We start from the raw sequence: 12,561 nt of genomic DNA, 5'->3' as shown, positions 1-12,561 counted from the left end.
CTTCACTCCTTTTAAAATCCAACTTCAATACAAAAGTATCAAACTTCTAGTACCACATCTTGTGTGACTATTTCAAACCATACAAAGATCTCTTTAACCTACAAACCAATTGTTTGATTGAACAGTTTCGTGGGGGGAGATAGAACAATTTGAGATAGAGATTTGATAGCAGAGGAGATGTGCAGATTTTAATAAAGATGCACAAAGGAATAAAAATCTAAAGGCACATATTAATGTTTGAAGAGGGGATCAGAGGAAAAAGACAAGGATCAACATTGGAAATTGAAGAGGTTATTAGTATGGATGAAAAGTTTGGGCAAATATCAATTCAAAGTTGCAAATTTAAAAAACAAAGAAACACGTGTAGATTGGAGGGAGTCATAAAAATTATATTAAAAAAATAAAATAAAATAATAAATTGCAAAGAACAAGAAGAGAATGCAGGGGATTGCAATGAGATATTGAGTTAAAACAATAAGCAAGACAAAGAAGAAGAAATGAAATAGGCAAAGCAAAAAAGAAATTATAAATTGCAAAGAATAAAAGAATGCATGTGATTGCAATGAGAAATTGAACTAAAACAAGAAGGCAAACAAGAATGAATAGAGAAAAAACTAAACAAATTACAGATGCAAGATAGAGGGGGGCGCGAAAAGGGAAGAATTTTGTGTTAGAGTAAAGTAATTCAAGGAAATATAATAATTAAATTGCCACTAACTTGCATCATGCATCAACAAAGTACAATTGCAAACACAAATTTTTTGGAGAAATAAAAAGTATCGGAAGCTTAAGGTATTTACTTTGTAGTTCATACTTCATCCAATTATGTTCTAATTCTTAATACCTTAAGCTTCCGATACCATTTTTTGAAAAGAAATAAAAAAATGCAAACACAAATTTTATTGAGAAATAAAAAGAATTAGAACATAATTGGATGAAGTATGAACTAAATGGTAAATACCTTAAGCTTCCGATACCATTTTTTGAAAAGAAATAAAAAATTGCAAACACATATTTTATTGAGAAATAAAAAGAATTAGAACATAATTGGATGAAGTATGAACTACAAAGTAAATACCTTAAGCTTCCGATACCATTTTTTGAAAAGAAATAAAAAATTGCAAACACAAATTTTATTGAGAAAAGAATTAGAACATAATTGGATGAAGTATGAACTACAAAGTAAATACCTAAGCTTTCGATACCATTTTTTGAAAAGAAATAAAATGTGCTTCCATTATTCGTATGATATCTTGTATAAATAAAAAAAGAATATAAAATTTTTTTTAAAAATGATAAATTAGTAATATATTAAAAAAAATTAAATTTACTTAATTCCTAAATTCACACCCAAAAATCTTGCTTATAATTAAAATAGAAACTATTCTATATTTTTTATTAAAATATTTTAAAAATTAGAAACAATTATATCCTATCATTTTAATTAATTATGACTAGTACACCTATTTTTAGATAAATATATCATATTTGTTCATTATTCCACTTAAAAAATAATTATATTATTATATTATAGTTAATTTAATTTATTATTATATCATGATACTATAATTAATATTAAATTATTATAAAAATAATACTATATTTTTATACATTTATTAAACTCTTCACCATTGATTATTATTAAATTATATTATCATATCTTTATATTATTATTATAATTTTATGATAGAGATAGACATGATTAAGAGTTAACTGTTTGTCATTGAGAGGAAAGTATATATATATAAGCTTTTATCATTTAAGAGTTACAAACATGTCCCATAAACAACTATAATCTACCATTTCAAAATATTCAAAATAAATTTATATTTTTATAATAAACTTTCTAAAATATTATTTATCAATAATATAAATTATAATATTATATAATATATATTATCTATTATGAATTTTTATCTGATAGCATTTCAATGCATACAATCTAATCATTTTATTAGTTACCATATAGAATCAATCATATAAGTTCTAAAAGTGTTTTAAGTTATCATATAAGATCTAAAAGTGAAAAACACAACCATATAGACTCACATTGTAAGTTATCGTATAAGATCTAAAAGTGAAAAAAAAAACTATATAGACTCACATTGTAAGTTATCATATAAGATCTAAAAGTGAAAAAAACAACCATATAGACTCACATTGTAAGTTATGATATAAGATCTAAAAGTTAAAAAAACAACGATATAGACTGTCAAATTGTTGTCAATTTGTTGGCCTCCTGAACATTATCAAAAGCAAGCATTCATTCATTGTCCTTGCTTTGGCCATGTAAGTAGACTTCATTTAGTGGTGTCCCTAGACCGTGTATTCTGTTGCCTAAACTAAAACCAAACAACTACACTACCCGAAAGTAACGCCATGTAAGAGTTATGTTCTCTTGTAGGGTCAACATAAGACAATTGGCATCTCCTCCACGGATAATTCGTGAAATAAAAGGAAAAAGGAAAAATGAAGGAAAAGGTGCGGTTTTCTATTAAGGCTTTAAATCCGGGGAAAAAAATTAATAAAATAATATTTAATTTCGTCAAGCTAAACTTATCTAGCACGGGGATCCCATGCATTTCCAATGTATAAATTCTTTCAGTTTTCCTATATATTCATGGGAAATTAAATATTGTCACCAGCTGACAAATGGTAACTAGTCATAATCCAGCGTTGATAACAAAGAAACCAAGGGCTCTCTCTATCAGCTAATATAGTGAACGCAACTGAATTGATAGATTGTATACGCTGTAAACAAACGGAAGAAATCTATCCTGAGAGGTTAGTTTCTGCATGCCCAAATTATGCATTCATCACGATTGTTTATGAGGGTTACTTATGGTCTAAGATTTCATAAGTCTTTCTAATTCTTTTTGCAGCTAAGGTGGCTGGAAGGACATCAATCAATTTAAGAGCGTATGGTGGAAGCTCAATCCACACTACACGAAAAATAGAACCTGTAAAGGCCAAAGCTCAGTGCTAGAGTTCCACGATATAATTCCAGGGTGGTTGTTTTAGCTGGTCCGTGCTTTTCAACATTATTCTCTAAATACAAGGCGAGTTACATATAATGCTTATATATTTTTCCTTCGCTTTCTTCACTAAAAACTTACTCCCTACGAGAATTGGAATCACGCCCCCTCCAGGCGTGTATAAGCAATGGCTTGCATGTGTCGAATGAACCAGACATTTTTTTTTCTGATTTTCAGATTTATAAAAAAATGATTGATAAACCATTCATATTGTCTGTCTTACCATATGTTTGGTCTATATTTTTTAATTTTGAAGGTCACTTTTCGAAGGTCACTCTACTGACAGCCACATACAGTGCTTCTGAAAAGGATAATAAAAATCTCTTTTACCTGGCAAAAAACTAAAAAGAACTATATTTTTATTTAAAAACACTCCACTATCGCTATTTTCTCAGAGTGTATGGATGATTTCATTTAGAGAACATGACAATTATGTTAACTATTGTAATTTTACCATCAATTTTGCTTTCTATCTAATACAATCAGGTGAGATCCAACAGTTCTTACCTTGTTAATATTTGACTCACTGACATCAACCTGCAACAGTTCTATCTAACAACAGAACTAAGAAATGATGTAAACTCAAGATAAAACATTGTTTTGTTTACAACAAAAAAATACTCTGGCATATTAATCCACCGTACTACGGAACTTTTGCACTTGGCCTTTTGCTTCTCCTTTAACTGTCTCAAAAGCAAGCATGCATGTACATCATATCTAGCATTTATGTGCTGATTTGAAATCCCACAAAAGAAACAGCTTTTGAGAGTGGACAAAAAATCAAATATTACACCTGACAACTTAAAGCATTCATGAGGTCTCTCTCTGCTAATTTGCTCCTTAAACTAAGCGACCATGCTTGGGTTCCTAGAATGCAGTTACTTCTGTGTGATTTTCTGGTACTGGGAACGAGTTCGTGTTTGTGGGAGAAGTTCAAAGTGAGGCGATGACCTTGTTACAACACCTCTAGATGTATGTTCTTTCATTTCTGAGCCAACTTGCCGCTGTGCTTTCAGGTTCTTGTCAGCACTAGCTCTGCCTCTTTTTGAGTTTTCACCTGCAAAATGAGCACAGTTAATTTTACTAGTAAAATGGTGTCTTAAAAAAGATGATGCCAGTTAAGAGCAGTGGTGTATGTGTAGTGTTCTTTGTTTACCTTCCTCGGCAGAAGACATTTTTCTACTTCGAGACTTTTGTCTCATTTTATCTCCTCCATCAGAGATTTCCGGATAGGTAGGACTTATGTTGGTCTTCGAGCTTTTAACACTTGATGTGGATGGTTTAGAAGCCCTTTTGCTTTGAAATCTCTCTTCAACGGTTCCTACGGAATTCTCAGCTGTACCATTTGTCACTAGTGGTTGTTTGACATGGTTAGAAGTTGTGACCTTTGCCCTTTTTATTTTCTTGGCCTCCAATGATACTTTATCTGATGTGTATATGCCATAACCACTATCCTTTGAGCCTTCTGTAATTGCTCCATTCGTATCTTCTGTACGATCATCAATTAGTAATGATTTAGTCTTTGTTCTTTCAACTGATGCTTCCTTGTATTTTCGTTTGCTACGATTATTGTTATTTTCCTGTGGATCTTTATTGACTTTCTCATAATGTTCAGTACCATTGTTATTTAACACACTAGTACCTTCAGGGTCTTGTTCACTGAGGTCAGATGGTTTTTTATCCTGTCACAGCATAGACAAACAAATGCGATTAGCCATCTGAATAACTGCAGAGGTGGTAAAAAATTATGACTAAGCAGAATCATGCATACTCATGTTTGCATTTTTGCATGAATACAATAAATGACATTGACATAACTCAATAATCTATAACTTCAAAGATTGAAACAAAAAACCATTAAGAATTTCTCATTATATGCATAACTTCTGCAGTGCACTTCCCCTTTTTAATAGCCATCAACAACTACAGATGTCCCTTTATATTTATTATAAACAGGACCTTCTAAGAAATCTTGTGACCAAATAACATACTGCAAAGTGCTGCTATTAACCAAAGCTAAATGATCAGCATGATACTTAATATAGACTTCATTGCATTTTGAAAGCTACAAGACAGGCTCAAGCTAATTTTCATGTCCATTTTTGCCATGACCTTCAAACAGCCCTTAAGGGAACTAGAGACCTTTGTTCAGTCCGTTGGACTGCCCATCAGACATTTTTTTAACATTAATATAGCTTGGTGACTGTGTTGCATAAGTATGCAGATAGCAACAAGTCAGTAGTAAACGCATGGAGTTCTAAATATATTCTTTCATTTTAAATGAGAAAATAAATCATGGTTTAGTTTTCCATGATCAACAAAAATTGGAGGACAGGATGGTTAGCTAACAAAATGGTTTGTGAGAGGCACAAGCATGATGTGGCCATTCCAAAACCGAGAGGTATAAAATTAGCATTACCATTTTTGGCTTTCTGACATTGAATCTAGTTGCAGCAGAAAACCCATTAATCTCTCTTTGACCATCCTCAGATGCTGTTGGTTCATTATTTTCAGTCTCTCTATTGTGCAAACTTCTAGATGTTTCCTCTTTATCTGACACGGGAGCAACATGGAACCTTGGAGAGGAGCGAGTTGGGACAGCACCTAAATGTCTGCTTTTTGATCTTGTAGAATTTACTTCCTTGCTAGCCCCTCTCTGCCTCTTTCTTATGCTTTGTTCAGTTGATGGGACATTTGCATCTGTCATTGCAGAAGACTCCTTTGCAGTGGATGCAATGTCTGATGAAGCTTCTTGCTTTGCTGCTACAGAAGCCGAATATGTTCTTTTTAACCTGGAATGATCTGAGGAAACCACCTGTGAACTCTTTGTGTTTGTGCGACCATCATGATCTTTATTTGCATACAATTTGTTGCTGCTAGATTGTTTTGAGGACTTCCCTCGAGCAATAGATTTAGCAGTCTTGGGAACTCTACTGCCTTTGTTGTGATGCTTTATGTCTAAATAGGTATCAGAAAGATTCAGGGAAACCTTATCAAGTTGATCTCTAAACAGATTCTGGGAAATTGGACCAATAGAATCTCGATCTTTTCCCTCATGAACATTATCTGTCCTCTCTTTATCAAGAGGTAAATCCCAAACTGCCGCAGCCAAGGCTGCACGTGCCGCAAGTGGGCTTAATCGAGGCCTATTTTCTAAGTGTAATAATGTAGCAACATTTAAAGAGACGGACTCTCCCTCAACTTTTTCTGAGCTTACAACTTTTCCCTTCCTCAAAGATTTGCGGGGAGGCACACTTCCATTGCTGTCTTTACCGTACCGAGTGCGTTCAACCAAAGAATTGACATTCTCATGAATCTGTTTGCTATTAACTGTATCAGGAAGAAACAGCAACAAAAACTTAGTCAATATCAGAATTAATAGTATTCTGTTTCACCACTTTTGGGCAATGCATGCTACACACAACCTTTCAATAATTCAAAGTTCAAACGTCATAGGCAATGTAAAATTGACCATTAATGAAAAATGCAATGTTTCCTTTACTTTATTTACTCTAGGATTGGGGAAAACATTTGCTTTGGTTACACAAAAATGAACTGTATATAAGGTCTAGATAATAAAAGCATTTCCCAATCAATCAATTTCCTTGTTCTTACCAATATCACAATTTTAGTTGATGCTTTTTGGTTGGTTATTCAATTAAAATGATTATGTAAACCCTAGCACAAAGTTTTTAAGTTTTTATTGCACTTATGTTTGGCAAATCATTAGTTAAGTGACTTTTATTACCCCTTTTATTTTTGCTTGATCTCTCCTCAGTGGTGGCATTTTCACTTGTTTCTGCCAACTTTGTAATTTCTTCAATTTGTTGCTCAAGCAAAGCATGGATGTCACTTTCAACAACACTGTCATCACGAAAACCTCCAGGTAATTCTGGTGACAAAGAAGACTGCTTTGCAGATTCCACTGCTTCAAAAAAAGCTGCAACAATGGGATGGTCCTCAATGCTTTCTTGAACCAATCGTTTAATTGAGCTTGCTGGAACCGTAACTCTTTCTCCTTTCAATTCACTTTCAAGCCACCTGATCTCAAAAGTGCACCTGCAGAACACTTTATTTGAATGCTTCAACCTTTTTACCTGCCCAAAATCGAAATTACAGTGCATTTTAACTTATGTCTGTTACTGAAGAAAATTAATGACAAAATAGGTTATGTGCAGTTTTGTATATGAATTGCCCTAACACAACCATTAATTTTACCTTTCAAAAAAATATCTGACAGTGAACAGTTTAAACAACTTTCATTGTCGGTAGTTTCTATTAATACAAGAGTTAGAAGATAAAATTGTCCAAATATTGTCATCTAACCCATCTCTACTAGAAGATTGCTTTCTTAAAACAGAAGCACACCTTTTCCACCTCTGCATCAAAGAAGTAATGCCTGCCTGTGCGAGTCTTTTGTAGAGCAAGAACTTCTTCTCCCTCTTTCACCTGTACGCATTCACCATTTGATAAATTTGTGGAGCGCACACGGAGGCAGGCAAAGGCTTCCTCTTTCCGCAGTATAACATTGTTCTCATCATTCTTTAAGTTCATAAAATGCACATTGAGAGATGTAGATGATGGATCTGCAGAACTACAAAAATCAAACAGTACTTCAACTCAGAGATTCATTTGATGCCAAATAACACCCAAAATAAGCTGCAAATCACCAAACTCATTAGATAAAGTCTGTTTCATTAATGTCATTCTGGAAGCCATCCTCTTGTACAATATAATTTTGAAAAATGATTGGCATAAGCCAAAATATGTTAGACAAATGTTTGTCTAGAGTGTCTAAGAAAGTTGGTTCACAGTTTGAGTGAGATTATACATTCTTCAACTTCATAGCAGGCAACAAATACATTTTAAAAATATCCATTAGCTTACCTCAAGAGAGTCTTGTTCATCAATTGAACTCAAGAAGAATATTAAAAATAAAAGATAATATCGTGAATAGGGCTTACCCAATAAAGGGCTACATTATAGAGCTTCAGTAAGATAGTTCCCCCCACGTAATGGATGGCTCAAGTTAAATCTAGACACTGCCTTTAGGGGCACCCCAGTTTGGTTGGGACTGGATGTGTTCTCTGAGATGGTCTTTGTACTTCCTCATTTGAGCCTTTTCCATGCACATTTCTGGTGGGCCCAATATAATGTGACAACAGTTAGGGACATGGTCAAAGTTTTAAAAATGGCCATCAAAGCATCTAATGGTTGAAGATGACTCGGTTGCTTATCGTGAGTATGAAGGGAAGTAATCCCAAACTGGAAGCTTAATAACATCGTTGCTGAGGCTAATGATCTCTCAGCAGGATTTGAAGAAAACTCAATCAGATACTATGTCAGGGAGACCAATAAAAAGTGTATATCTTCCAGCCAATAAAAGCATGGAACAACATCCTCAAGAAGAACCTGCTGAGGCTGATAACCTATCAGCAAGCTTCAAAGAAACCTTGTACAGAGACTATTTTAGGTAGACTAATAAAATTGTAGATATTCTGGCCGTGATATCACCTAACTTCAGTACACATTCCCAACCTTTATCAATTCTTCTTCCATATTCTTCTCATTTTTTTCCCCATGCTTGTCAACTCTGCTTTGTGGGGAGCTACTGTATCTTGTCTTCATCCCAGTCATGAAAAGAGGTGTAGCTGTATCTTTGTCCTCATCTCAGTCATGTAAAGAGGTGTAGAAAGAAACACAAGAAGAAGCCAAGGCGAAGTCATGAAGCAGCCCTACCACACAAGAAGATGAAGCAGCTAACTGAACAGCATTACAATAGAATTCTAGGAAGCATAAGATGACTATGATTATTGAAGACAAGGTAGGGTGCCATTCCTGAGGCAGTATGCGGTCAGAGACAGCAGCCCATCCAAGATAAGGCCCACACCCAAGCAAGTTGCACAGATGGAAGACAAAGGCTCTAAATAAGAACACGGGACACAAGCCAACTATCATATCAAGCATCACCATAGAAATAAGCCAAAAATATTAGAGGATGCCGTATTCGAGCATACCAAATGATGCCATATCAGTGCACAACAAAAATCAAATGGGCAAGAAGGGGAAGGAGTAAAGTTTTGCATAAAAATATCACAAATAATACAATTCTGATGTGACCCAAGACACAACTAACCAAGAGAAATTATTTAAAATGAATGCTCTCTACGAGTCTCTCACATACAGAGTACCCTCCACCTATCACTAAATTGAACTTCTCCTTGTAATGTCCCCTTTTGGGATATTCCTAAATTTTACCCTAAAACCACAATTCCAATGAAAAATAAGAAATGTAATAGATTTAAAAGTATAAACTTACCAATTGAAACGCACTTTATAAGAGAAATCCTGGTCTAGGTCCTGGACACAATATTAGTCACTGGAGATTGACATTAAATCATAAGCCACGATAACGTCTATTTTTACTAAGCATTAGTAGGCATCATAATATAACATAAACATCATTCATATTGAAATCCAATTAAGGCAATTTCCAATGTATACTCCAATAATAATCACATTAGGAAGTCATTCAAAACATTTGCAAACCGCAATCTCAAGGTCGGTTGCCCTTGTATTGCGAGAGCATGGAAGGTGAGTCACCCTTCCATCCCTCAATTCACCTTGGAGGTTGGTCATCCTCCTTGATCAAGCCGGGGAGAACAGAAGGATTTCTGGTCCATTCCACTCCCCAAACCATGAGCATGGAAGGCTGGTCATCTGTTTCATCTCTCTGTGGCATACTTGATAAGAAGCATGAAGATTGGTCGTCCTTCATCTTTCGTGAACCCGAAAGGCTGGCCATCCTTCCTATTTGCAATTCTTTTCTCTAAATTCAAAAATGGATTATTATAGGAATCTACTATTACATATTTATAACAAAGAGAAGCATTTAGATTACTCACAATGATCAATGATTTCTGCAAGTAATACTATGGCATTGACACACACACACACACACACATTCCTATATTTTTACTTTACTCACAGATTTATCGTTTAAGCTAATTGCTGCTGATATATATTTACTTCTGCTTTTAATTATGTTTGCTGCTGATATATATTTATTTCTGCTTTTAATTATGTTCTGATTTCCCAATTCCTTTTCTGCTTGTTGCTTGATGCCACCTCTAACTGAAATGTTGCTTGATGCTTTAAAAATTGTAATTGCTGCCTTTAAACCCTTAATAATTTGCTGAGTTCTCAATCGGCACTCCTCCTAAATATTCTTTTAATTTTGGTCAGCCTTTTTGAATGAAAGATAAGTATTATCCTTGGTCGGCCCTCTTTTGCTAATAATTGCATTTTTAACGTGTTGCCCCACTATATGGGGCACTAGCATAATTTCCTCTGCCTGAGTTTGGTATCTACAGGGCTGCAATTTGTTTTGTGTGAGCATGTCTTTATGGTTGGGGCATGACAGTCCGCCCTTCCTAAGATTGCTTGCCCACAAGCAATTTTAGATTAGGATGATCAAAAATTTGTGCTCCTTCCCAAGTGACTAGGTAAATTCTTCCATTTAACCAAATATTCTGGAATAACCTTATTCCTTAATCTCTTCTCTTGCATATCAAGGACAGCTTCAGATTCCAAAATCAGTTTTTCTTTGTCATCAAGTGACGGCAACTCTGGACATGGTATAACATGTTGTCCTAACACCTTCTTGAGACAAGAAACATGGAAGACATTATGAATCTTACTATTTGTTGGTAACTTCAATTCATAAGCAATTTCACCAATTCTTCGTACAATCTTATATGGGCCATACAAATCTTGGTTTGAGCTTCTCAGCACCACTCCCTTTGATAAAAGATTGTTTATAGTGTTGTAATCTAAAGAAGACTAAGTCCCCAACTTCGAATGTCCTTTCAATTCTTTTTCAATCAATATACATCTTTTGTTGATTTTGCGCATGGTGCAAAATATATTTAAGTATATTCATAATGTCTACACTTTGTTGTACTAAATCTCTAGCCTTTGGCACTCAACTTTCAGTGAAAATTGAATCTCCAAATAAGGGTGCCTAGTACCCATACAAGGCTTCGAAAAGACTCATTCCTATGGACATGTGATGAGTAGTGTTATGACAATACTCTCTGAGGTGCAACCCTTTGATCCATGCATTTTTTTGTCCGGTGACATAGTGTTGACGTGTATTTTATACACAATCATACACAGAATAAAATACCAATAGGTATCTTATCCTCTCTTGAGAAAATAGTCTCTAACTGCTGAAGATCTGCAAAAAGGATCAGTTAGGTGGACTCCAAGGTTCTTTTAGTGGGGTCTCCACGTGTGGACAAGCTTTTTAGTGGTATGATGTGATTTGCTGTTTCCTCCAAGGCGTCTTACGGATTCCAAAGGCTCGAAGATTCTACTAAACTAAAAAGGAACTTTCAAAAAAAAGCAAAAGATAGGGTTTAAGGAAGTCTAATCTAGCCTAACCCTACGAGCGACTTAGCATGAATGAGATTTGGCAAGACTCAACCAACTTCAATTTTGCCATAAGATAACAACTCAATTGAAATTAGTGCGATCTTCTAAGGTAATAATGGTGTTCAATGCATCAAAGACCAAGGACACTACTACGAAGGTACATATCCTAGATACGAAAATGCTTGAAGGTTAAGGACTCAAAATGTTTTCCAGTCGACCACGCAAGGCGTTCCTACAATCAGCAAGAAGCTAGTGGTTTGGATTGCGAATCCTACCAAATATCAAATCTCACACTTAGTCTTTCAAATTAACAAACTATTTTGATTGAGCGTGATTCAAGTACATCCAACAACCATGAAGATAACTTAAGAAATTTGCAACAAAACACCATAACTTCAATATTTTATTGATTTCCAAGTCATCATATACAACAATTGCTTGAATTTCTCTCTTCAAGACTCAATCTTGCTACAAAATAAGAATTGCTTCTAACTCTAATCTCTCTATTTCACTCTTATCTGACTATTCGACTATTAACTATTCACTATTATCAAATGAAATGAAAAATGGGGGTATAAATAGCATCCCCAGTTACAATGAAAGGTCCAGATTGAAAATAAATCAATGGACAAGATTATGACACCTAAACCCTAATTAGGGTTTGTTACAAATGACCTCCTTTTTACTGAACAATATTAAATACATAGCCAAATATTAAATTTGGCACAAAAATCTAGGAGGTATCAACCAATGAGAAATAAGATGTCATGTCATCTGTAACAACCTTTCATCTAGAATCTTATTCCCTTTCCAATTCTCTTTCTTAGCATATGCAATGAATTTTGTCACGATTCCTTCGATTTCTGTGATTGGAATCTCGGGAAGATTCTTGATACTCTCTTCTAAGTGGATGACCTGATCAAATGCATCTAGAAGAGCTGCGTCCCAAGTAGGTTCAAGTTCCTTTGTTCTATCAATCAGGAGCATGGTGGCATACATCTGATCATACTGCTCATCTGTAACATCTGCGTCCTTGCGAAAGATGATCTTGATTCTATCCTCAAATTCTTGTATATCCACATCTGTCTCG

At 34.6% G+C, this 12,561-nt stretch overlaps 1 protein-coding gene across 2 annotated transcripts in view; it reads right to left on the bottom strand.

Annotated features, from left to right (window-relative positions):
* Positions 1-3,600: 3,600 nt before the first annotated feature.
* LOC131034949 (uncharacterized) overlaps positions 3,601-12,561 on the bottom strand; it is a 72,911-nt gene continuing 63,950 nt past the window's right edge. Inside the window, exons 2-7 of one of the 2 annotated variants that reach the window (XM_057966562.2) lie at positions 7,404-7,629; positions 6,784-7,132; positions 5,455-6,365; positions 4,678-4,717; positions 4,192-4,524; positions 3,601-4,092 (exon numbers count right to left, since the gene is read on the bottom strand). In XM_057966562.2, coding sequence (XP_057822545.2) covers positions 3,914-4,092; positions 4,192-4,524; positions 4,678-4,717; positions 5,455-6,365; positions 6,784-7,132; positions 7,404-7,629 — 2,038 coding nt within the window. In that variant the 3' untranslated portion in view covers positions 3,601-3,913. Of the gene's footprint in view, positions 4,093-4,191; positions 4,718-5,454; positions 6,366-6,783; positions 7,133-7,403; positions 7,630-12,561 lie in introns of both variants that reach the window. The other variant, XM_057966560.2, reaches the window with a different exon arrangement.

The sequence above is a fragment of the Cryptomeria japonica genome, chromosome 8 (assembly GCF_030272615.1).
Source record: "Cryptomeria japonica chromosome 8, Sugi_1.0, whole genome shotgun sequence".
NCBI lineage: Eukaryota > Viridiplantae > Streptophyta > Pinopsida > Cupressales > Cupressaceae > Cryptomeria > Cryptomeria japonica.
This window is presented reverse-complemented; position numbering and strand designations above follow the sequence as displayed.